General features: G+C 35.2%; 1 protein-coding gene and 1 long non-coding RNA gene across 4 annotated transcripts; one reads left to right on the top strand and one right to left on the bottom strand.

Moving 5' to 3' along the window:
* Positions 1 to 9,605: 9,605 nt before the first annotated feature.
* Positions 9,606 to 23,667, bottom strand: LOC107789359 (O-fucosyltransferase 10). 3 transcript variants are annotated; one of them, XM_075226567.1, is made up of 10 exons: positions 23,107 to 23,667; positions 19,700 to 19,778; positions 19,208 to 19,275; positions 18,595 to 18,683; positions 16,227 to 16,424; positions 14,941 to 15,160; positions 14,670 to 14,837; positions 11,913 to 12,080; positions 11,042 to 11,232; positions 9,606 to 10,313 (listed from the first exon to the last, which is right to left on the bottom strand). In XM_075226567.1, exons 1-10 carry the CDS (start codon positions 23,413 to 23,415, stop codon positions 10,121 to 10,123), a joined length of 1,683 nt encoding a protein of 560 aa, XP_075082668.1. In that variant the 5' UTR covers positions 23,416 to 23,667; the 3' UTR covers positions 9,606 to 10,120. The 3 variants fall into 3 exon arrangements, with proteins under 3 accessions (XP_075082668.1, XP_075082669.1, XP_075082670.1); XM_075226568.1 differs by having other exon boundaries at positions 14,941 to 15,145; XM_075226569.1 differs by lacking the exon at positions 11,913 to 12,080.
* Positions 16,915 to 18,588, top strand: LOC107789360 (uncharacterized). The gene is made up of 3 exons (XR_001648830.2): positions 16,915 to 17,257; positions 17,384 to 17,421; positions 18,164 to 18,588. It is a non-coding gene; the product is annotated as an uncharacterized LOC107789360 (long non-coding RNA).
* Positions 23,668 to 24,423: the final 756 nt, after the last annotated feature.

Genomic DNA, 24,423 nt, shown 5'->3' with positions numbered 1-24,423 from the left:
TGTCGCACTTCGAGAAAATCAAATTTTGTCCGAGACCTGAATTTTGTGTGAGAAATTAACAGGATAATATAGATACTTGTTCGAAACACTAATACGAAGCTGAATCTGAAGGTTGGAGGCGATTGAATCTGATTTGCTAGGCTTGGGTTCGAAATTCCGAAGTCATTTTCTGCGAAGAAGAACACTAGCTGCTAACTATATATACAAATTAAGTGTTGGGGTTTGATTCAGAGCTGTAACTGGAGACTAACTATATAGGTGATGTTTGGCTATAATTTCATATTTTTAGGGCATTGACTTACCTTACATTTTGGGGTTTTAATGCTAAACTATATTATATTAGTGCTTAATTGAGTTATTTTATGTGTAGGTACGTTGAAGTATTCATAATAGTATACAAAACTACAATACTAGAATTCATAACCAATAATGGAAATAGGAAGAAGGAAGTGAAAAATTCGTAGAAGAATTTCCCGCCTTGCTCCTAGTGTGTTCTTGCCTCCTTAGGTCAAATTTCCGGTCTAATCCCAGTCTCCCTCTCCATCTCCCTTAAAAATGGTGCTTAATTATTATTTATATGTGTAGGGTAAAGACCTAGACGAAATAACTAAGTCCAAAACTAAATAGGAGAAAAAATAGGCCTGAAACCCGGAACACCCTCACGACAGACCGCGCGTCGCGAGGCAAAACGCGCGAAATCTCTCGCTGAAACCCTCGCGTCGCGCGCCCAAACGCGAGCATAGTGGCTCGCATCGCCTGCTTCATTGCTTCATTTTGAATTTTGATTTCTTCTTCCTACTTTCCCATTCACGTTTTCTCTTCTTTTTCAATTTGTTATTTTGTATTTGTCTCTCGAATCATTGCTCCATAATATCATTATAATATTTCCAATCAATAAATGATCATGAATCATTCTTATAGTGTATAAAATACACATAAAATCTCTACTTTACTTTTAATTTCGTCTTCAACGTACCTACACATAAAATAACTCAATTAAGCACAAATATAGTATAGTTTAGCATTAAAACCCCAAAATGTAAGGTAAGTAATGCACTAAAAATACGGAATTATAGTCAAACATCATTACTCCACACTTAAACGTTGCTCGTCCTCGAGTCAACTAACAATTCACACTATCCTTGAGTTTTACACAATTGAGGCACACTACACCAATTGTCGGAATCCTTCCCGCTATGCCTTCTATAATTTCGCCTAAGTTTTCTCTACCGATCATGAGCGTTCTGAGTGTCGTAACTCTCTCCCGAGTAATTACCACAATTTACTAGACATATTCTCCCGAATTACGCTAGCTGGCATTAAGTACGACTCACTCAGATCGCACCAAGGTTTCGTTATCCCTAATCCCACCTTTAAACCCTTCGCATTGATCCCTCATATACGTTAGGAGTGATATTGTTCAACACCTACCTAAATATGCACTCTCTCCCAAGTAATACACACTAAATAGGCACAGTCGATTGAGAGCTCTTCAACCAACCACAATAATAACGTAGTTGAACAAGTAGAGAAATTCAACGGCTCAATTATATAAAAACATAACAAGAATTTATCCTATAAAAGATTCTATCAAAACTCTAGATAACAAATTAGCTATTCATAATAGTATGCAAAACTACAATACTAGAATTCATAACCAATAATGGAAATAGGAAGAAGGAAGTGAAAAACTCGTTGAAGAATTTTCCGCCTTGCTCCTAGTGTGTTCTTGACTCCTTAGGACAAATCCCCGGTCTAATCCCAGTCTCCCTCTCCGTCTCCCTTAAAAATGGTGTTTAATGACTATTTATATGTGTAGGGTAAAGACTTAGACAAAATTACTAAGTCCAAATCCAAATAGGAGACAAAATAGGCCTGAAACACGGAACACCCTCGCGACAGACTGCGCGTCACGAGGCAAAACGCGCGGAACCTCTCGCTGAAACCCTCGCGTCGCGTGCCCAAACGCGAGCATAGTGGCTCGCGTCGCCTGCTTCATTGCTTCGTTTTGAATTTTGATTTTTTCTGCCTACTTTCCCATTCACATTTTCTCTTCTTTTTCAATTTGTTATTTTGTATTTGTCTCTCCAATCCTTGCTCCATAATATCATTATAATATTTCCAATCAACAAATAATCATGAATTATTCTTGTAGTGTATAAAATACACATAAAATCTCTACTTTACTCTCAATTTTGTCTTCAACGTACCTACACATAAAATAACTCAATTAAGCACAAATATAGTATAGTTTAGCATTAAAACCCCAAAATGTAAGATAAGTAATGAACTAAAAATATAGAATTATATCAAAACATCACTACCCCACACTTAAATGTTGCTCGTCCTCGAGTTAACTAACAATTCACACTATCCTTGAGTTTTACACAATTGAGGCACACTACACCAATTGTCGGAATCCTTCCCGCTATGCCTTCTATAATTTCGCCTAAGTTTTCTCTTCCGATCGTGAGCACTCTGAGTGTCGTAACTCTCTTCCGAGTAATTACGATAATTTACTATACATATTCTCCCGAATTATGCTAGCTGGCATTAAGTACGGCTCACTCGGATCGCACCAAGGTTTCGTTATCCCTTATCCCACCTTTAAACCCTTCGTATATATCCCTCATATACGTTAGGAGTAATGTTGTTCAACAACTATCTAAATATGCACTCTCTCTCGAGTAATACACACTAAATAGGCACAGTCGATTGAGAGCTCTTCAACCAACCACAATAATAACGTAGTTGAACAAGTAGAGAAATCCAACGTCTCAATTATATAAAAACATAACAAGAATTTATCCTACAAAAGGTTCTATCAAAACTGTAGATAACAAATTAGCTATTCATAATAGTATGCAAAACTACAATACTAGAATTCATAACCAACAATGGAAATAGGAAGAAGGAAGTGAAAAACTCATAGAAGAATTTCCCGCCTTGCTCCTAGTGTGTTCTTGACTCCTTAGGACAAATCTCCGGTCTAATCCCGGTCTCCCTCTCCGTCTCCCTTAAAAATGATGTTTAATGACTATTTATATGTGTAGGGTAAAGACTTAGACGAAATTACTAAGTCCAAAACCAAATAGGAGGTAAAATAGGCCTGAAATCCGGAACACCCGCGCGACAGACCGCGCATCGCGAGGCAAAACGCGCGGAACCTCTCGCTGAAACCCTCGTGTCGCGCGCCCAAACGCGAGCATAGTGGCTCGCGTCGCCTGCTTCATTACTTCGTTTTGAATTTTGATTTCTTCTGCCTACTTTCCCATTCACGTTTTCTCTTCTTTTTCAATTTGTTATTTTGTATTTGTCTCTCCAATCATTGCTCCATAATATCAGTATAATATTTTCAATCAATAAATGATCTTGAATTATTCTTGTAGTATATAAAATACACATAAATTCTCTACTTTACTTCAAATTTCGTCTTCAACGTACCTACACATAAAATAACTCAATTAAGCACTAATATAGTATAGTTTAGCATTAAAACCCCAAAATATAAGGTAAGTAATGCACTAAAAATATGAAATTATAGCCAAACATCACTACCCCACAATTAAATGTTGCTCGTCCTCGAGTTAACTAACAATTCACACTATCCTTGAGTTTTACACAATTTAGGCACACTACACCAATTGTCGGAATCCTCCCGCTATGCCTTCTACAATTTTGCCTATATTTTCTCTGCCGATCATTAGCGCTCTGAGTGTCGTAACTCTCTCCCGAGTAATTACCACAATTTAGTAGACATATTCTCCCGAATTACGCTAGCTGGCATTAAGTACGGCTCACTCGGATCGCACCAAGGTTTCGTTATCCCTAATTCCACCTTTAAACCCTTCGTATTGATCCCTCATATACGTTAGGAGTGAGGTTGTTCAACTACTACCTAAATATGCACTCTCTCTCGAGTGATACACACTAAATAGGCACAGTCTATTGAGAGCTCTTCAACCAACCACAATAATAACGTAGTTGAACAAGTAGAGAAATCCAACTGCTTAATTATGTAAAAACATAACAAGAATTTATCCTACAAAAGGTTCTATCAAAACTCTAGATAACAAATTAGCTATTCATAATAGTATGCAAAACTACAATACTAGAATTCATAACCAATAACGGAAATAGGAAGAAGGAAGTGAAAAACTCGTAGAAGAATTTCTCGCCTTGTTCCTAGTGTGTTCTTGACTCCTTAGGACAAATCCCCGGTCTAATCCAAGTCTCCCTCTCTGTCTCCCTTTAAAATGGTGTTTAATGACTATTTATATGTGTAGGGTAAAGACCTAGACAAAATAACTAAGTCGAAAACCAAATAGGAAATAAAATAGGCCTGAAACCCGTAACACCCTCGCGACAGACCGCACGTTGCGAAGCAAAACGCGCGGAACCTCTCACTGAAACCCTCGCGTCGCGCGCCCAAACGCGAGCATAGTGGCTCGCGTCGGCTGCTTCATTGCTTCATTTTGAATTTTGATTTCTTCTGCCTACTTTCCCATTCACGTTTTCTCTTCTTTTTCTATTTGTTATTTTGTATTTGTCTCTCGAATCATTGCTCCATAATATCATTATAACATTTTCAATCAATAAATGATCATGAATCATTCTTGTAGTGTATAAAATACACATAAAATCTCTACTTTACTCTTAATTTCGTCTTCTACGTACCTATACATTAAATAACTCAATTAAGTACAAATATAGTATAGTTTAGTATTAAAACCCCAAAATGTAAGGTAAGTAATGCACAAAAAATATGGAATTATAGCCAAACATTACTACCCCACACTTAAACGTTGCTCTTCCTCGAGTCAACTAATAATTCACACTATCCTTGTGTTTTACACAATTGAGGCACACTACACCAATTGTCGGAATCCTTCCCGCTATGCCTTCTATATCTTCGCCTAAGTTTTCTCTGCCGATCATGAGCGCCCTGAGTGTCATAACTCTCTTCCGAATAATTACCACAATTTACTAGACATATTCTCTCGAATTACGCTAGCTGGCATTAAGTGCGGCTCACTCGGATCGCACCAAGGTTTTGTTATCCCTAATCCCAACTTTGAACCCTTCGTATTGATCCCTCATATACGTTAGGAGTGATGTTGTTCAACAACTACCTAAATATGCACTCTCTTTCGAGTAATACACACTAAATAGGCACAGTCGATTGAGAGTTCTTCAACCAATCACAATAATAACGTAGTTGAACAAGTAGAGAAATCCAACGGCTCAATTATATAAAAACATAACAAGAATTTATCCTACAAAAGGTTTTATCAAAACTCTAAATAACAAATTAGCTATTCATAATAGTATGCAAAACTACAATACTAGAATTCATAACCAATAATGAAAATAGGAAAAAGGAAGTGAAAAACTTGTAGAAGAATTTCCCGCCTTGCTCCTAGTGTGTTCTTGACTCCTTAGGACAAATCCCCGGTCTAATCTCGGTCTCCCTCTCCGTCTCCCTTAAAAATGGTGTTTAATGACTATTTATATGTGTAGGGTAAAGACCTAGACAAAATTACTAAGTCCAAAACCAAATAGGAGGTAAAATAGGTCTGAAACCCGGAACACCCGCGCGACAGACCGCGCGTCGCGAGGCAAAACGCGCGGAACCTCTCGCTGAAACCCTCGTGTCGCGCGCCCGAACGCGAGCATAGTGGCTCGCGTCGCCTGCTTGATTACTTCGTTTTGAATTTGGATTTCTTCTGCCTACTTTCCCATTCACGTTTTCTCTTCTTTTTCAATTTGTTATTTTGTATTTGTCTCTCCAATCATTGCTCCATAATATCAGTATAATATTTTCAATCAATAAATGATCATGAATCATTCTTGTAGTGTATAAAATACACATAAAAACTATACTATATTCTCAATTTCGTCTTCAACGTACCTACACATAAAATAACTCAATTAAGCACAAATATAGTATAGTTTAGCATTAAAACCCAAAAATGTAAGGTAAGTAATGCACTAAAAAAATAAAATTATAGCTAAACATCATTATCCCACACTTAAATGTTGCTCGTCCTCGAGTCAACTAACAATTCACACTATCCTTGAGTTTTACACAATTGAGGCACACTACATCAATTGTCGGAATCCTTCCCGCTATGCATTCTATAATTTCGCCTAAGTTTTCTCTACCGATCACGAGCACTCTGAGTGTCGTAACTCTCTCCCGAGTAATTACTACAATTTACTATACATATTCTCCCGAATTACGCTAGCTGGCATTAAGTACGGCTCACTTGGATCGCACCAAGGTTTCATTATCCCTAATCCTACCTTTAAACCCTTCGTATATATCCCTCATATACGTTAGGAGTGATGTTGTTCAACAACTATCTAAATATGCACTCTCTCTCGAGTAATACACACTAAATAGGCACAGTCGATTGAGAGCTCTTCAACCAACCACAATAATAACGTAGTTGAACAAGTAGAGAAATCCAACGGCTCAATTATATAAAAACATAACAAGAATTTATCCTACAAAAGGTTCTATCAAAACTCTAGATAACAAATTAGCCATTCATAATAGTATGCAAAACTACAATACTAGAATTCATAACCAATAATAGAAATAGGAAGAAGGAAGTGAAAAACTCGTAGAAGAATTTCCCGCCTTGCTCCTAGTGTGTTCTTGACTCCTTAAGACAAATCCCCGGTCTAATCCCGGTCTCCCTCTCTGTCTCCCTTAAAAATGATGTTTAATGACTATTTATATATGTAGGGTAAAGACCTAGGCGAAATAACTAAGTTCAAAACCAAATAGGAAATAAAATAAGTCTGAAACCCGGAACACTCTCGCGACAGACCGCGCGTCCCGAAGCAAAACGCGAGTAATCTCTCGCTGAAACCCTCGCGTCGCGCGCCCAAACGCGAGCATAGTGGCTCGCGTCGCCTGCTTCATTGCTTCATTTTGAATTTTGATTTCTTCTGCCTACTTTCCCATTCACGTTTTCTCTTCTTTTTCTATTTGTTATTTTGTATTTGTCTCTCGAATCATTGCTCCATAATATCATTATAATATTTTCAATAAATAAATGATCATGAATCATTCTTGTAATGTATAAAATACACATAAAATCTCTACTTTACTCCCAATTTCGTCTTTTACATACCTATACATAAAATAAATCAATTAAGCACAAATATAGTATAGTTTAGCATTAAAACCCCAAAATGTAAGGTAAGTAATGCACTAAAAATATGGAATTATAGCCAAACATCACTACCCCACACTTAAACGTTGCTCGTTCTCGAGTCAACTAACAATTCACACTATCCTTGAGTTTTACACAATTGAGGCACACTACACCAATGACCATAGTTGATAGCAACAAATAGTAATAATTAAACCTTAGCATATGCAATCACATACACTTCCCTTTTCTTATGCCATACTTCAAAAATATGCAAACAAAGACAACATGCTCATATCCATCCTAGCCTCAAAAACTAACTCAATTTCACAATGTACTCATGGCTTGAACACCCAACATCATAGAGAGAAGTCTAATCAGTTAAGACTTTTTCATGGTTATAACGTGGGCTAAGGGAAGGGTAAGATATATTTTGGATTAGTGGTTTATCCTCCCAAGCACTTTAATACGTTACATAATAACTTTAAGCACAAATTCTTCAATCCACTTCAATTTCACAAACAAGATCACACCCCAAAAATATTTCCTATTTCTTTAAGCACTACTTTACTTTATATTCCACTAGCAAGAACAAGACAATAATTTATTCATCTATATTTTTCCTTCTTTTTTTTTTTTATTGGTTATGAATTCTAGTATTGTAGTTTTGCATACTATTATGAATGGCTAATTTGTTATCTAGAGTTTTGATAGAACCTTTTGTAGGATAAATTCTTGTTATGTTTTTATATAATTGAGCCGTTGGATTTCTCTACTTCAACTACGTTATTATTGTGGTTGGTTGAAGAGCTCTCAATCGACTGTGCCTATTTAGTGTGTATTACTCGAGAGAGAGTGCATATTTAGGTAGTTGTTGAACAACATCACTCCTAACGTATATGAGAGATCAATACGAAGGGTTTAAAGGTGAGATTAGGGATAACGAAACCTTGGTGCGATCCGAGTGAGCCGTACTTAATGCCAGCTAGCGTAATTCGGAAGAATATGTCTAGTAAATTATGGTAATTACTCAGGAGAGAGTTACGACACTCAGAGCGCTCATGATCGGTAGAGAAAACTTAGGCGAAATTATAGAAAAATTGTGTAAAAACATAACAAGAGTTTAAGTGTGGGATTTTAGGCGAAATTAATAGGGATTAGGATGGAGGTGAGAGGAGAGAGAAAGGAAGATAGAAGAGATGAGAGACAAATGCTATCATAATTACGAATGTATATAATTTGTAGAAAAACTCCAGTCAACTTTGGTAAATAGCAAACTTTAGATATTTAGGGTAAATAACTTTATAATTTAGTATATATACAAAAAAGTCCTCATTGATTTCCCGTCTTGGACTTTGCCCCGTTCCTTATGTCAAGTGGAGGAGGAGAGAACAGTAACCACATTTTTTTCTGCTCTACAGCTCCGTTTGGTAACATTGGGAGGTATTCTTCAGCATATTTGAGCAAAGTTGGATTAATTCAGACTGTTACTGTACTAGAGCTGTGACTGCCATAACAAAGCAATGAAGAAGCTGTGGGACACAATTCTAGCATGTACATGTTGGATTCCATGTGCGATTATCCACGCAACACATATTCACTTTATGACTTGTAGTACTCATTTTCTCATGGAACAGTTTCAGTAACTCAACATCATAAAAGCAGACGTGACAATTTTATCCAACAATGTCCAGTTCAGTAACTATTTCAGTACCCCTAAATATAATATCCGTTCTGAACAAAACAAAATTAAAGCCACCGTCGCAGTGTGTTCATAACTCAATATCTTTAAGCCCATACATAAACTAAAGTAGATAATACAAATAACAAAGAACCTATGTTCTGCACCAAACTACATAAGTCGCATGTAAACTATATGGTTTACGTTATACCACTAAATATATATCTTTCGAAGCTGAAATTTTAGATATACATGAAATTGGAACTAACACTGTAATCATCACATAAAAATGATATAGCTATACCGCGTAAAAACAATCATAATTTTAATGCATAAAAAGATAACTGAGTTAATTTTGCAATAAACATACCCCATTTAAATATTTTAATAGGATGGAAAAGAAGAGGTCATGTAACTTTCTGTTCATCTAAAAGATTAAATAAAGAGGAGTAAAGATCTATCATTTTTGAGGTCTCCATCTTCATTATTAAGCTACAATGAGTGGATGGAAAGGGGCTGGAGTCATGGATTCTTAATATACCCCCTTCTGTTTTCCCCTTACATAACCACTATGAAGTTTAAACCTCCTTCTCGGCTCTCTTACCTTGACGAAAAATACCCAAGCAAGTTGGAGTCAACTATATGAATCCTCACTCTCCATGCCGTTCCATTTAAGTTCATATTTGTCCAATATTATATAAACTGCAAAAAACCTCAATACACTTGCTAAGGTAAAAACAATTGGCACAATAAATCGTGAAATTCAATTCACTAAAACTTATAGCATATAATAGGTAGAGTATGAGGAGTACAAACTTCCAAAAGCAATGTGAAGGCAGTAACAAAACCAAAGAAGAAGAGAGAAAGAACCAAGAATCTACACTATAAAAAAGAATAACTGAATCCTTTAGGATCTGAGAAACTGATGTATCAACTCCAGATAGATGATGGCTAAGGAAAAACTGGAAAATAAATTCTCATGATCTCGACTGAGATGCTGTAACAATCTTTGGTTCCTGTAATCAGTATTGGACTTAGAGCCTCAGATCTTTTCTACCACATTCTATTGGCACATAAACTGGTATACCCCAATATGATAAGCTGGAAGTATACTGATTTCCATGGATAGCATGGCAGCACGTGGAGACTTTGTTATCATTACGCAAATAACAACCAAAATAGAAGAGTAAATGGTGCTTGCAAAAGGATCCCAGATTAGTTGATCAACTTAGACTGCTCAAAATCAGAGGAAACTTAGAACCAGGGACGATTCTCAGCGAGCTACCATGAGGTACGAATTGCTTCGGTTGGTAGCTCTTTTTGACTCCCAAAGGCACCTGCATTCAGGTAAAGGATTCGAATAGATAGAACCTTTTCTGGTGGACTTCTTAACTCTAGGTACCATTATGCCCTTCCTGTCACTTTCGGCCAGCATTGATCCCATTTGACCCTTGAATTCAATCCAGCTGTTTAGCAGTACAAGAAAAAATAACAATTATGAAAAAAGAAAACAAAAAGAAGAAAAGAAATGATGTTATGCTCTGGACAATTATGATAAAGTTGCCTGGAAATTGAAGAGAAGTGGGATGAGTAAAGATGAGATGAACTTAGAGATGATACTAGATTGGTGAGAGTCAACCTAGAATGTATTCGGATCGACTCATACTAGAACTTGTTCCTCGTGTTTCAAAATCAGGTTAGATTTAGCCTCGGAAACATTCTGAAATGATCAACTTTTTAGGGGTAGTTCATTCCATTTCATGCCCTTTAGTTTGTTACTATGCACATTTGAGCTCACCATTCATTTTGCATTTCAACTGTTCTGGTTCAAAGGAGGCACAAATCCTTCCTGATTCAGGTAAATGATCACATCTTACTTTAATTCCTATAATGGCAACAGAATTAGGAAGTTAAATAAAAAACTTAATCTTTTTTTTTTTAACCTGCAGTATTCAATTTTTTTGCCATTAGATAATATCATGATCTATGAGCAAATAAGTTGACTCATATGCATAAAAATGCATGTAATTCTAACTTTGGGATCATGTAGTGTCAGCAACTGATGCTTTTCGTGGTCAAATCTTATTATACCTATCAGTGTATAATGCAGGAACAAAATCTGGATTGTACTTTCAGTTATACAAGAAGCAGAAAGAAAAGAAAATAGAAGACAGCTATAGGAAAAGGATCTGACCTTATACTTGTGTTCTGCAATAAAGATACAAGCTTGATTTTATCAGGTTTGATAGTCTTGGCGTGTCCATTAAAAAGGTACCTTCTATGACCAATCAAAAAATGAGGGAAGTTTCCCCCTTGAGTGGTTACAAATACCTCACTAAACAAGCATACTAGGTAGTCCACAGCTGCGAGTCTTGATGAATAACCCTATAAAACAAACATAAAATGGAATGAAATGAAGTGAACTTGTTTATACGCTTGGACAATCAGCTAGTTGCTTCCGCTAAATAGTAAATTAGTAACATAGAACTCCAAAAAAATTCCAATGACACAACACGGCTATGGCATGGTTCAGGATGAAAGTTCCAGTCACTAGAATCCTGTTGGCTGGTTTCTTTTTATGTCAAACTGAATAAATTCTCAAATTTTAGAAATAGCCAAATTATTACTTCTGCTAAATCATTAGCTTGTTGGCACTAGGAGGTGCTTCTGGCATTAGATGCAAATCAATGTTGGTTGAATTGGCTGTGCAGAGAGCACTATATCTCTGTGATTCAGTTCAATTTCTTAGCCGTGGTAATTTGGAAAATCGTAGCGTGGGAAGAAATATTTTTTTTATGAAGTAAGTAGAATTCATTGCTGGCATCAAGAAGATGCAAAAAGTAACAAAAGTTAGGAGAGGAAAGAATTTTAAACTACTATGTACTAGATACATCCCTCGAACAAATACTTGTCCAAGAACTTAGAGTTAGAGCAGAAATAGACAGTGGATATGTCCATTACTGAGTTGGTCCGATACTAGTGCATTCGATGGTGGTACTGGAGGTGGTCAACCATGTCCCACACACTATTTCTAGAAGAAATGACTTCTCATCAACAACTTATACCTCAAATGGAGCAAGCTCATCTTTGGTTGCCAAAGTCTCCTTGGTTTGTAGGAGAGGAAACATCTTTCGAAGAGGTGCTAGATATCTATCGGCCTGGTAAATCTTCCCAGAAGCCAAATAGATTGGAGAATCTTTGGCAAATCCCATACCCCTGAGCATCATCCCGACCTATCCTGACAAAGAAAAATATATGAAACAAAAGAGTAACTGAAGGCTACAACGAAGTACTAAATGCAAGAATTTGTATACCTGCAGCTTGAGCAATGAAATTGATATTATAAATAAACTAGTGTTAGAAACCGCGCGATGGGCAGATAATTTGATAAAATAGTAATCTTATAAAATTATGATTTAATAAATCATATTATTTTAATAAATATTAGTTGTTATTTTATTATTTAATATAGTGTACAGAAATATAACAAAATCAAAGGATACACATTATATGGTAATCAAATAAATTGTTTGTTCCACAATTATTCTTTATTATTATTAAATTAGCAAGTACTTAGTACTATACATTTACTAATATGACTTTTTATTAACTTGTCAATTGGCTTAATATTTTGATACTACTTCTCTTTTAATATAATACAGATATATATTTTCTTACTCTGGAAATATTTTTATATTTTTTAAACTTATGTTATACTGTTCAAAGAATTTCAATTGTTTAAATTTATCAATAATTTTCTTGAGTGTTATTTATTTATCTTTTATTTATTAATTAATTCAAAATATAAATATCATAAAATTATCTTTATCCCTCTTTTTCCGTACATTCTTTTCTATTGTTTTTTATTACTTTTCTCATTTTGTATTTTACTAAAAATTTAATTACGTGTATATGTATGACTTTTCTCATCATAATTCTAATTATAAGTCTTATACTTTATATTTTCTCACAAATTTATATTTTATTTCTTTTTTTGTTTCTTGCTTATCTAATGGTATTATCAATTACTTAATATTATTAAATTGACATATGAATTTTAATAAATAATCAGTTTAATATAATACAATAAATATAATTTTGTATTACTTTTGAAATTTAACTTGACTTTATCTTGTATGACTTTCTGAAATTATATCGATATTTAAATTTATCAATAATGTTTTCGAGTATTATTTATTTACTTAATTTTATCAAATAAATTTAAAGTGTGGATAGAATCACATAATATCTATTCTTCTCTTTATACATTAGTTTTTATTCTACAATATTTTAATTTTTTTCATTTAGTGTTTATCTACAATAAGAATATTATTGTATTATTTTTCTAAATGGATGGTGTTAAATTAATTCAAAGGTTAAATAGAGAAGTTCTTTTATTATATGTCATAAATTTACTAATATCTATATATTTTGAAGGAAACTATTATAAAAAAAGAAAAAAATGTATAAATAAATAACTTCAATGTAGAGATATTTAATTACTTTTAATTCAAATTAAAAAAGAGTAACTAATTATTAACTAACCTAACTAATTTTGTCCTAAAATTTGACATTTGTTGAATTTTTATTGTGACACTTGGCATCATGAAATTGATGTGCTTCTCCTATTCTATAGATAGATGGGAAAAGGCATAAGTACCCCCTGAACTATACTCGAAGTTCGAGGGACACACCTTATCTTTACGGGGTCCTATTACCCCTCTGAACGATTTTAAAGTGTAATAAATACCACCCTAAGTGATGGCGTGGCATAGATACCAAACTCTTGGTAGACAGTGAAATACACGTGCTGCCACGTGTAATTTTGCAATTTCTTATTATTACTTGTTTCTGTTTCTAAATTTGTCTACATTAAAGAAAACATTTGGCAGCACTCTCATTATTCTTCTTCACTTCATGATATTCCTGGCAAGATAGCAGCCCCCACAAGGTGAAAAATGATTTTACTGAATATAGTTAGAAAAAATATTTCTCAGCATTCACGGTCAAACATATGCAATTATTGTAATGTCTCTCAGTTTATGAAAAGGGGTAGAATGATTGAACAAGCCCTAGGACTATCCATCTAAAAGCTTGTCAGGAACAGAATAAGGTTTTAGTTTGATAGCTAGACATAAAGCTTCTACAAGTTATACCAATAATATATTCACCTCTTTTGATTACCAGAGTAGTTAGGAAAACCAAAAAAATAAGAGAAAGGTACATTTACTCCCTGTATCTATCCTAACCCCAGCCCCTATTCATCAAGAAAGATCATTGAGAAGAAACACACAGTGTTTGAAGCAGAGAAACTAAAAATGATTCACAATTTCCCGACTCCTCGGAAGGTCAACATTGGCATGTGTCCCATCAAGCCTCATAGAGACCTAGCCATTCTAAAAGATACATTCAGCAAAAGAGTGCACTAAGATGAAATGCCAGCCTCTAACATTTGTCTGTTTCTAAAATGCAATTTTGACTTGTAGCAATTTGTAGTAGACGCTCCAAGTATTAACAAGTATAACAAATAATTTCTTCCAGATCTACTCTGAAAGCTTCTCAATTGTACAATTTATTTCTAATTGAGAATTGGCTGGTGTTCAAGGCTGAAATACAGCACGTTGGTGCAATATTTTCACTTTTAGCACTTAAGACATAAGAGCTGCATTCAGCCTATAGGAATTACCTTCTCCCCTGAGGAGAAATATAACAGTTAGATCAGGATGTGACTTAGGTAATGTAATACTGATACATCCATTTTCTTGCTCCAGATAGGAAGCCCAATTGTATTTGAAGGTAAACAGATAAAAATAAATTCTAACCTCTACAGGGGTCATAGGACATTTTCCATTTATGCGGTTGAGACCAGGTGCAATAACACGATATTTTTGTTTGAACTTCTTCCCCCATCCCTTCTCACGTACCACATCCATTTCTGACTTTTCAACCACTCCTCCATCATAAATACAACATGAAAAGGCTACCATGTCCTTCACATGTAAGATGGAGTTTGCATCATTAGATTGTAGATCAACAGTGTCAATGGACTTCCAGAAAATCCTTTGCAAGCATAACTAGGAAGAGAGACTGTACCTCCTCAAAGCGAAGGTGGATAGAAATATAATTCCCACCAGAGTTAGAGCTCCTCTCAATCATGCGCTTGACTAACTTCTTTGCAAGTGTCGATATGGCCAAGGAGAACCTCAAAGCTTCATAATTGGAAAAGCATCTCAGGAATTGAAGATGAGATGGAAGATGCATTGATAATCTATTAGCAAATGGGGAAATATGAACAACCCTGCATATAAAGTAACTAGTGAACGGATAATGTAGGTCTGCTTAAGTAACAAAAGTGATATTTATAGCTAACTACATTCTTCTCTGTCAATGCCAGCTCTTAACATTCTTTCCTACTAGGAAAATGAAGTAGCATCCACTAGAAATTGAAAAAGAGTCATGCTAGATACAAGACTCTAAGAATAATAGTTAAAACTTAGGATTAAATAGAAAAAAACATTTTTCTTCAACTTAACATTTTTTTTTACGGAAGAGCTATCATTTTATAACACTTTGAATAGTTTAAAAAATATATATAACATAAGGTTTAAAATTAATTTGAATTATAATTTGCTAAAAAGAAATGAAGAAATTATAATTTGCTTAAACTACCGAAACTACTTATAGAAGCTTTTCCTTGGAGCTTATATTTTAGACTTTTAGTCCTACAATAAGACACATTGGTTAGTCAAGCAAAATAAAAGCAAAGCTCGAGAGCTGTGTGAGAAACGGAAATCTCAAGTGGACCAACATGATCACACACGTGGCAATCTAAAAAAGGCTGCAACCGACGTGGAACATGCAAAGTTCAGTCCACTGGTTCAGCAAAATTCTGCACACGTCTACAATAAAATTAGAACATAGTAATCCTGAAATATCACAACTGCCACTTGTCCGTAAGCATGTTGGACAGCCTTTAAGCAAACAGCTCAAGCAGAGATGTTGACCCTAAGCTCCTCTCGTTTGTGGCTTCTAAATAGGTAGTAAAATGCACGCTATCAGATTTCATTAATCTTGTCCCATATTAATGAGCCGTCATAAGCATATGTAATCTTAGTAATTTGAGAATGAGATGCAAAATGATGTATCTTCTCACCCTGGCTGACATGATTGCAAAAGAGTCGTGTAAAAACATACTGATAGTATTAAGCTGACATGCTGGATTAGAAAAACCTACTAAATTTGTTCCTTCCAAACGTTAAAGAAGAAGACAGAAATGTAAGCTGCTTTCCGGTGGTCATTTGGCAGAAAGTTTTTGGGAATGTCTTCTACTAGTGCAACAAGTGATAAATTTAGATAACTGAAACCATAAAACTACATACCTCCGCTTAAGCAAGACAGGATAAACCTCTTCCAGGTAATAGCTTGGAGGTGCCCAAGCCTGGACTCGCAAATTCCGAATATTGCTGATATCGGAATCATATTTCTCCATCAGATCTGCTGGCAGTTCTTTAACCACTGTAATATAATCTTTAATGGTGGATATGAAATGGTCCTCATCATAAATATCAGCAAATCCGCTGCAATGTGACAAAAAGGGAAACACCAAAATAATCTTTGTGAATACAGAAGTTAAATGAATGCGATTATTGGTATTATTCGAAGCAAAAGAGTGATTTAACATGAGAAAACATGCACCAAGGTGAAGCACGTAGTGACTGAACCTGTACTATGCATTCTGGTGGTTAATAAAGTTTAAATTAATATTTCAACACGAGAATAAAAGCCAATGGAAAGGAATATTCTTCAATTACCCCACACCCATTTCATTGTAGCAGCACATGGTGTGCTCAGTTAGAAACAGAGAAGGTAGAGAATGTGAAATAACTAAATTATCATACTATATTATAAGTGTGAAAACTTTTAGGTGAATTTATTTTACTAATATATCCTTCAAAAACTGAATGACCAAATTAGCCTTTAGCCAAATAAAATCCATTAAATGATTATTTACCACAATCAATCATTTCTAGAATACTCTACTCATCTTCTGCTAATTATTCTCGGCCCTGTGGTATGTCAGCTTTATTTCAACCAATATGGTCATTAATCATTCGGCCAAAAGAAAATTAAGTTGGTTGTTACATTGGAACCCTATTAAATGATAAGTAATTACTACAATGAGCTGTTAATTGGAAAGAATATTTATCACAATCTATGAATCTTCACCTCCTAGCTTTAACAGTTTAACGTTAGCTGAAGAACTTTTGGTTTCACCTCCTAGCTTTAACAGTTTAACGTTAGCTGAAGAACTTTTGGTTTCATTTCTGATCAATGATCACTTTTATAAATGGAAATGTATAACCCTCACCATTAAAGAAACAATAGATCTGGAAAGCTGCATATTTACTAGGTATGTTCATTTTCTTTTGTTATTTCCTATGAGTATTCATGACACTATATATTTTTGTTTATGCTAATTTTTATTTAGTATCACTTTGTAATGTTATTAATTATTTCGCCGGATAATAAATTGCAGAAGTATCAGCTTTCGTAATCAAGCAAATTGACTAGCTGGTGAGTTTTTGAGAAATGATTTCTTATAATCAAGCTAATCGACTAGCTAATTTGAGAAATTTGGTCTTTTTAAAATAATGAGCTTTATTAGAAGTTTCATGACATTTCTTTTCTTCTTCTTTTTTTCTTCTTTTTTTCCTTTTTCTAAATAAATTTCAAATTCTTGGGAAGAGCATGTTCCAAGGATGGGGTGTGCAACTTACCGTCACTATTTTTTATCATTATCTTTCTTATTGATCCCTTTCTCGCTCATTGACCCATTTTATTGATGGATTAATTCTATATAGATGTTTATGTTTTCCCAGTACTCCTCTCTTGGCATAAAAAAATGAAATATAAGAAAGAAAAAAGAAACAAAGATTTTACTTTGTTAATAAGGAATGAGTTAATTTATGGAATTTTGAAAAACATAGCACTCAGTAGATACACATAAAAATGGGAACTGTTACATTACACTTTATGCAAGCTTATATAACACTGGCTTTACATCGTATCATTTTGTTCTTGTATTTACTCTCTTTGTCAGTACATAGTTGCTCTTTCAAGCGTGAAAATGAATATTTCTTATTTATTATGTAAATTGGGCAATTGCTTTTACTGGAGTAGGTACTTCAAGAACATTGTCTATAAGGAAGTATTAGATACGATTCGAATATATTTCATGTTTGCACCTAATAACTTGAAAATGTAACTCTTAATACATTTTACATACCTAACTAAATTTAGTTGTTTAATTTTGCAGATTCAGACAATATCTAATCATATGTCGTTCAACAAATACGTCATTCGAATAAGGTGATTGCTCATCAATTTAAGTTTGTTCTTTTTCTCTTTAACTTTTCTATTACTCATTACACTTCAGTTTTAATGTGATGCATAGGTCATTTCATTCGGTACTACTTGCATAGGATACACACGTGCAACGCACGTGTTTAAAAACTAGTAAGAAAATAAATATAGAAAGCTTCCTTAATCCAACACAACATTGCATTTCTTTGTCTTGCACATCCTTCCATTTTTTAGTAAAGGATGTTCTTGATTTCATTAAATGTGTAATTTCAGAGAGCATGAGATCTTGAGATCAAATAAGAATGGGTGAAAACGAGGTGTAATTATCAACCATTACTTCGTAGGATTTTCACAAGAACGGAAAGTACTATTCTGAAAACTTGCCTTGAATCCCTCCAGACATTGTGAAACTCCAGACGAGGAATAAGAAGTGTGGCATTCAATAGCGCAGCAATGACTACTGCATTGCATATCTGCACTAAAATCAACAAGGGTGGTTAAGCTAAATTTTCATTTTACATTAATGAATAAAGAAATACCAAAAAACGTGTCCTGATACTTGCTTAGAAACTTATAAGAGCTACTACATGACTTAACTAACAAACCAGTAGTGCCCCTGATCTACCCAACATTTGAGCAACTGAATAAGCATATCAAATTCATGTCAAGGTAGTATAGGTCCATCTAGCTATTCAAAATGGCCAATTGCAATCACCATGACTTCTGTCTTCTATACTGTTTCTCTAATTAGGTTAGGGTGCCGAAAACAACTACTTGGTGTTTATTTACAATGAAAAATCAAACTTGAAATAGGAATACAGTAGCATTGTACTTTGGTAATGACCTGACAATTTAAAAAAACATTGATAAATCCAGCAAAATAAGAGATAGAAAACTCAAGTACAAAATTAAGTATAACAAATTTGCAATTTTAACAAAAGTTAGCAGAAAATTACTTGGGAAATACAGTGGCATATTGACTCATGAAATTACATACCGATGATCGCTGCTGATTGAGGCCACCATTGGCATCAACAATTAAGTAAAGATTGGTTCCAGGAGAACCTGAAATGGAAATAAATTTTGTTAGGTTCCTGATTTAATGTAACTATCAGCATTCCTACAATGCCCACCAACTTAATAATTTTGACCAGATGAAAACTAGTAAATGCACAATTGATTATCAATCCTAGAAATTTACTCTATCCCATGGTTTCATCCATTTGGACTTGGTGAAGGTCAAATTTGATTTCCATCAGGCTAATATTCTGTACGAATTTATAAGGTGGTTCAAAAACCAAAACCTTCTTACTGATACTGGTAATTCGCCCTATAATATTTTTGTCATTTCATCGCGAAAATGAAAACTTCACTAAAATCCAGTCTGATTGTGGAAAGTTAAATGCACACAAATTAGTCAAAATGCAGAGAGCTGTTCTAAGGAAGAATAAAATCCAGCACAAGTCAACAAGACATGTTATTTTGATACCTTTAGTTGAGGCAGTATTTCCAGTGGAACAGTGTCTTTGCTCTTTTAGCTTCCTTTTGTATATCCAGACAGAAGACAGCTACAATAAGATTGACAGATCATCTCAGCTAATTACCACCATGATCTCACAAGTGGGGTCTGGGAGGGTAGTGTGTACGCAACCTTACCCCTACCCTGTGGGGTAGAGAGGCTGTTTCCGATAGACCCTCGGCACAAGAAGATGAAAAGAGACAACATAACATTATCAGTAGCAGAGGCCAAAAAGATAGTACCATCGATCTAAGGATCAAAAAAATATATGGTAAAAGCAATCTAAGAATCAAAAAAATAAATGGAAAAGGCAAAAAAAGCAATATGAGTGATTAGTAACAATGGCAAGGTACTAGGAAACCGGAGCAGAAAAATAATATGAACACAACACGTACCACATACGAAAATAAGACACTAACAGACTAGCCCTACACCCAGTACGGAAGTGGACAAACGCTCAACTACCTACTAACCTACAATCTTAATGCTCGACCTCCACATCTTCCAATCAAGGATCATGTCCTCAATCAGCTGGAGTCGCGTCATGTCCCGCCTGATCACCTCTCTCCAATACTTCTTAGGTCGCTCTCTAACTCTTCTCATACCCGCTAAGGCCAACCGCTTGCACCTCCTAACCGGGGCATCTAGGTTTCTCCTCTGCACGTGTCCGAACCATCTAAGCCTCGCTTCCCGCATTTTATCTTCCAAGGGAGCTACGCCCACCTTCGCTCGAATATCTTCATTCCTAATCTTATCCAACCTAATGTGCCCGCACATCTATCTCAACATCCCCATTTCTGCTACTTTCATCTTCTTTATATGGGAATTCTTGACTGGCCAATACTCTGCCCCATACAACATTGTCTGTCTAACCACCGCTCTATAGAACTTACCTTTAAATTCCGGTGGCACCTTTTTGTCACACAAGACGCTAGATGCTAATCTTCATTTCATCCGCCCTGCCCCGATACGATGTGTGAGATGCACGTCGATCTCCCCATTCCCCTAGATAACTGACCCAAGATACTTGAAACTTCCTCTCTTGGGGATGACTCGTGAATCAAGCCTCACGTCCATGTCCGCTTCCCCCGTCACGTCGCTGAACTTGCACTCCAAGAGTCCAAGTATTCTCTCTTAGTTCCTAAGTTGTGTGGTTCGTTTTTTGTACCACACCCATCGCGACACGGGACGGGAGCGGGTGTTGGAGCGGGATACGTCCCGTATTCGTTCAACTAACTTCGGATTCTTTGATCTGAGTCCATCGACAAATTTGGGAGGAAATTGAGATTTTGATTTCTCAAATTTAAAAATAAAATAGATGTAAGACATAGAAAATGGCATACCTTCAATATTGTAATACTTTTATCTCATATTTGCTGCTTTGTATTCCAGAAAAAACAAGAATTCAAGGGGTCGTGTTCTAAGTTCGGACTTTTGGTAGACAGTAGCAGCGATATAGATGGAGAGTTGGTGGAAGGCCTTGAATGGCTTTCTTTTACTCTTTATAGATCTATTTTTTGTAGTTTTGAATTTTGTTAGCTGAATCCACGCACCCGTATCCATACCTGGATCCGCACCCCTAAATCTTAAAATTAAGATTTTGCCGAATCCGAACTCGGATCTGTGCCCGTATCGGATGCCCGCACCTGAGTCCGAGCAACTTAGTTTAATTCTACTCAACTTGAAACCTTTAGACTTATAGCCCGTTTGGACATAAAATTTGATGGAAGTTTTTTCCAAAAAAAATTCACTTTTTTCCAAAATCAGCGTTTGTTCATAAAATTTTCAATTTTCACTTGAAGATGCATTTTGGAAATTTTTTAAAATTTGAAAAACTCCAAAAAGCTGTTTTTCAAAATTTTCACTCAAATCACTCACAAAACTTCAAAAACAACCCAAACTGAAATTTATGTCCAAACACAACTCTAAATTTCAAATACCATTTTCACTTGAAAAAAAATTTCATCATTTTTTCGAATTTTACAATTCTATGTCCAAACGCCTACTTAAGGGTCTGTCTCCAAACCTCCAACGACACCCGAGTCCGAGCAACTTAGCTTAGTTCTACTCAACTTGAAACCTTTAGACTCAAGGGTCTGTCTCCAAACCTCCAACCTCTCGTCAACACGGCCTCGCGTCTTATCAATCAGAACTATATCATCATCCCAATGCAAATAGGAACGGGCCGAGTGCGGATCCTTGGTGTAACCCCATAACCACCGGAAAATGCTCTGAGTCTCCTCCCACTGTCCTAACCCGAGTCTTAGCTCCATCTTACATGTCCTTAATCACCCGAATGTATGCTACCGGAACACCTTTTACCTCCGAGCATCTCCTAATATATCCTAGGGACCTTGTCATACGCTTTCTCTAGGTCAATAAACACCATGTACCGAGGGTCAATAATTACCAAAATGCAGAAAGCATTTCCCTTTTGGCTTACTGGTATAAAATGCAGAATGTATATGATGTTGATAGGCTCATAGATTTCCTCAGTTCTCTCACTGATTAGAAATGGAACTGAGTTTTTGTAAGGTTACAGTTGTAAACACTATGCGCCATCTTAATGCTTGTGATTAGTACAACTTTGCTTACCATTAAACAAAATGTACAAGATTTTGCACAATCACAGGACTAATTCATCATTACAGTAACCCAATATTTAATCAAAATTCCTCCTGTTCCTATGCAAAGTACTGCAAGAACAGAGAGGAGCTGATGGAGACATGGAAAAAAACAGAGGAGGTGCAAGTAATATGTAGATTAGTTGAGGTGTAGACAGGTTGACGCGGAGGACGTTATAAAAAAAATACATAATTACAGATGTGCGCTTTTTTCTTTACAGATGTGTGTGTATGTCTACGTATATAAAGCAATGAAGGATAGCTGCAATATATGCATTCGAACCAAACTATTAAATAATCCACCGGTCCCAAATTATTCCCCATTTTGTGCTCAAACTGACATCAAATGCGAACTAATTAGTCACGATAAAAAAAATGTGGTTATTTACAATAATGTTTAGAAAGAAATTACATTTTCATTTCAAATCATTTAACAAAATTCGTGTCAAAGTTTAAAACTATTGACCAAGCGAAAACTGGACAACTATTTTGGATCGTCGCAGAAAGTAACCAGCAATAGATCTTTTAACACTCAACTAAAACTTTCTCTTCATTTTTCTTTTCCCTTACGAGGTAAAAGGCTAGAAGTAACACTATTCTCTTCTCTCTTCTTTTCTTCCCTTTGCTTTCACGAAAGTAAAGTTCAATAGGGCTTTCACGAATTCCAAATTTAACACGAAGATTCTTCAGTGGAAGAGGCAGTTTCAGATCCGCTAAGCAAAGTAATAGATTAAACCAGGAAAGAAAAATTACCTGAATAGAGGAAGAATTATCAGCTTGAATGTCGGTCCAAAGCTTCTGAAAAATGTCATGGCTACGATATACAGCACCTGCAGGTGGTTGCAGCAGGGAAAAGAGTGGCCGCACGCAGCTGATCAGTCCCGAGAAGTAGAGAAGCGGCACAACCAGCAGCAAGTGCCTCCGACGGAAGCTTCCTCGCCTGCGTAGCCTCCTCCGGGAACTTTGCCGGTTTTTCGGCGATGTCGGCGGCGAACTTTGTGTGTTGTTGTTGTTGTTATTGTTGTTGTTAATGGCGTAACCATTTGCACTTTTCGAAGTCATGCTAGAAAGAAAGAGAAAAAATCTATTGTTTACATTACAGTAATGTCTGTTTTATGAAGTTTGTATTTTTTGAAGAATTTAGAGAAGAGTAATAGTATAAACAGAAAGAGTGAAAGAGAGGAGTAGTGTAATAAGTGGAGTGGCCAGTGGCCGTGGAGTATGGAGCCAACAATGTGGGAGGGAGAGTGAAGTATATGCTTATAGTTAGTCTTTTTGACTTTGAAAAAGAAAGGGAAAATGATTGATGTGGCGTTTGTTCGAAATTTTTTTAAACTGTCAAGAAACAAGGTGAGCTTTGGGGTTTGGGAGGGGGGAAGCGTTGATTGAACAAAAATAATTACCTCCCTGTTTATGTATCACACATTTTTTTTTTAGAATTTAAGTTTTATATATATATATATATATATAGTGATAAAGACTAGCCTATTTAGAATGTGAAATTTGAAAATAAGATAGATTAGTTACTAGAATAAATAAAGATGACTTGATAGCAAATTTATTACGATGAAAATAATGTTAGTGAAAATAATGTTTATTACTAGAATAGTGTATATAAATTAAACTCTTTTTTTAATTTATTTCAAAAATAATGATATTTCTAAATCTGCAAATAATTAACTTTACATTTTTCAGTTTATTCTTGATGACAAACTTTTCATAAATGTTAGTTTTATATTCAAACAAAAGATGTGACATATTTTAGATCACAAGTTCAAAAGTCTTTATTTTTTATAAACTTTGTGTCAATTCAAACTATGTCACATAAATTGAAATGGATGAAGTATTTTTTAAAAAAGATTTACTCCTTGGCAAGGCCTGTTCCTATAATTAGGGGTGTTCATGGAAAACCATAAACCTAAACCAAACCGAAAATCGAATCAAATCGATAAAAAAATTACCATTTTTTAAATTTAATTTAGTTTTACTTTTGGTTTTGAATTTTTTTTTTTTAAAAGCGACTAGATTTGATTTAATTTTGTTTTAAACAAAAAAATAATCGAAAACGAT

This window comes from Nicotiana tabacum, chromosome 12 (genome assembly GCF_000715075.1).
Source record: "Nicotiana tabacum cultivar K326 chromosome 12, ASM71507v2, whole genome shotgun sequence".
Classification (NCBI taxonomy): Eukaryota; Viridiplantae; Streptophyta; class Magnoliopsida; order Solanales; family Solanaceae; genus Nicotiana; species Nicotiana tabacum.
This window is presented reverse-complemented; position numbering and strand designations above follow the sequence as displayed.

Bases quoted from the DNA above. Each gene is read 5' to 3' on its own strand.
- LOC107789359 (XM_075226567.1), bottom strand. From the start codon at position 23,415: ATGACTTCGAAAAGTGCAAATGGTTACGCCATTAACAACAACAATAAC. The intron at 18,684-19,207 runs GTATGTAATTTC...ATTTTAGTGCAG, and splicing joins TCAATCAGCAGCGATCATCG to ATATGCAATGCAGTAGTCAT. The intron at 15,161-16,226 runs GTATGTAGTTTT...TCCGTTCACTAG, and splicing joins CCTGTCTTGCTTAAGCGGAG to TTACTTTATATGCAGGGTTG.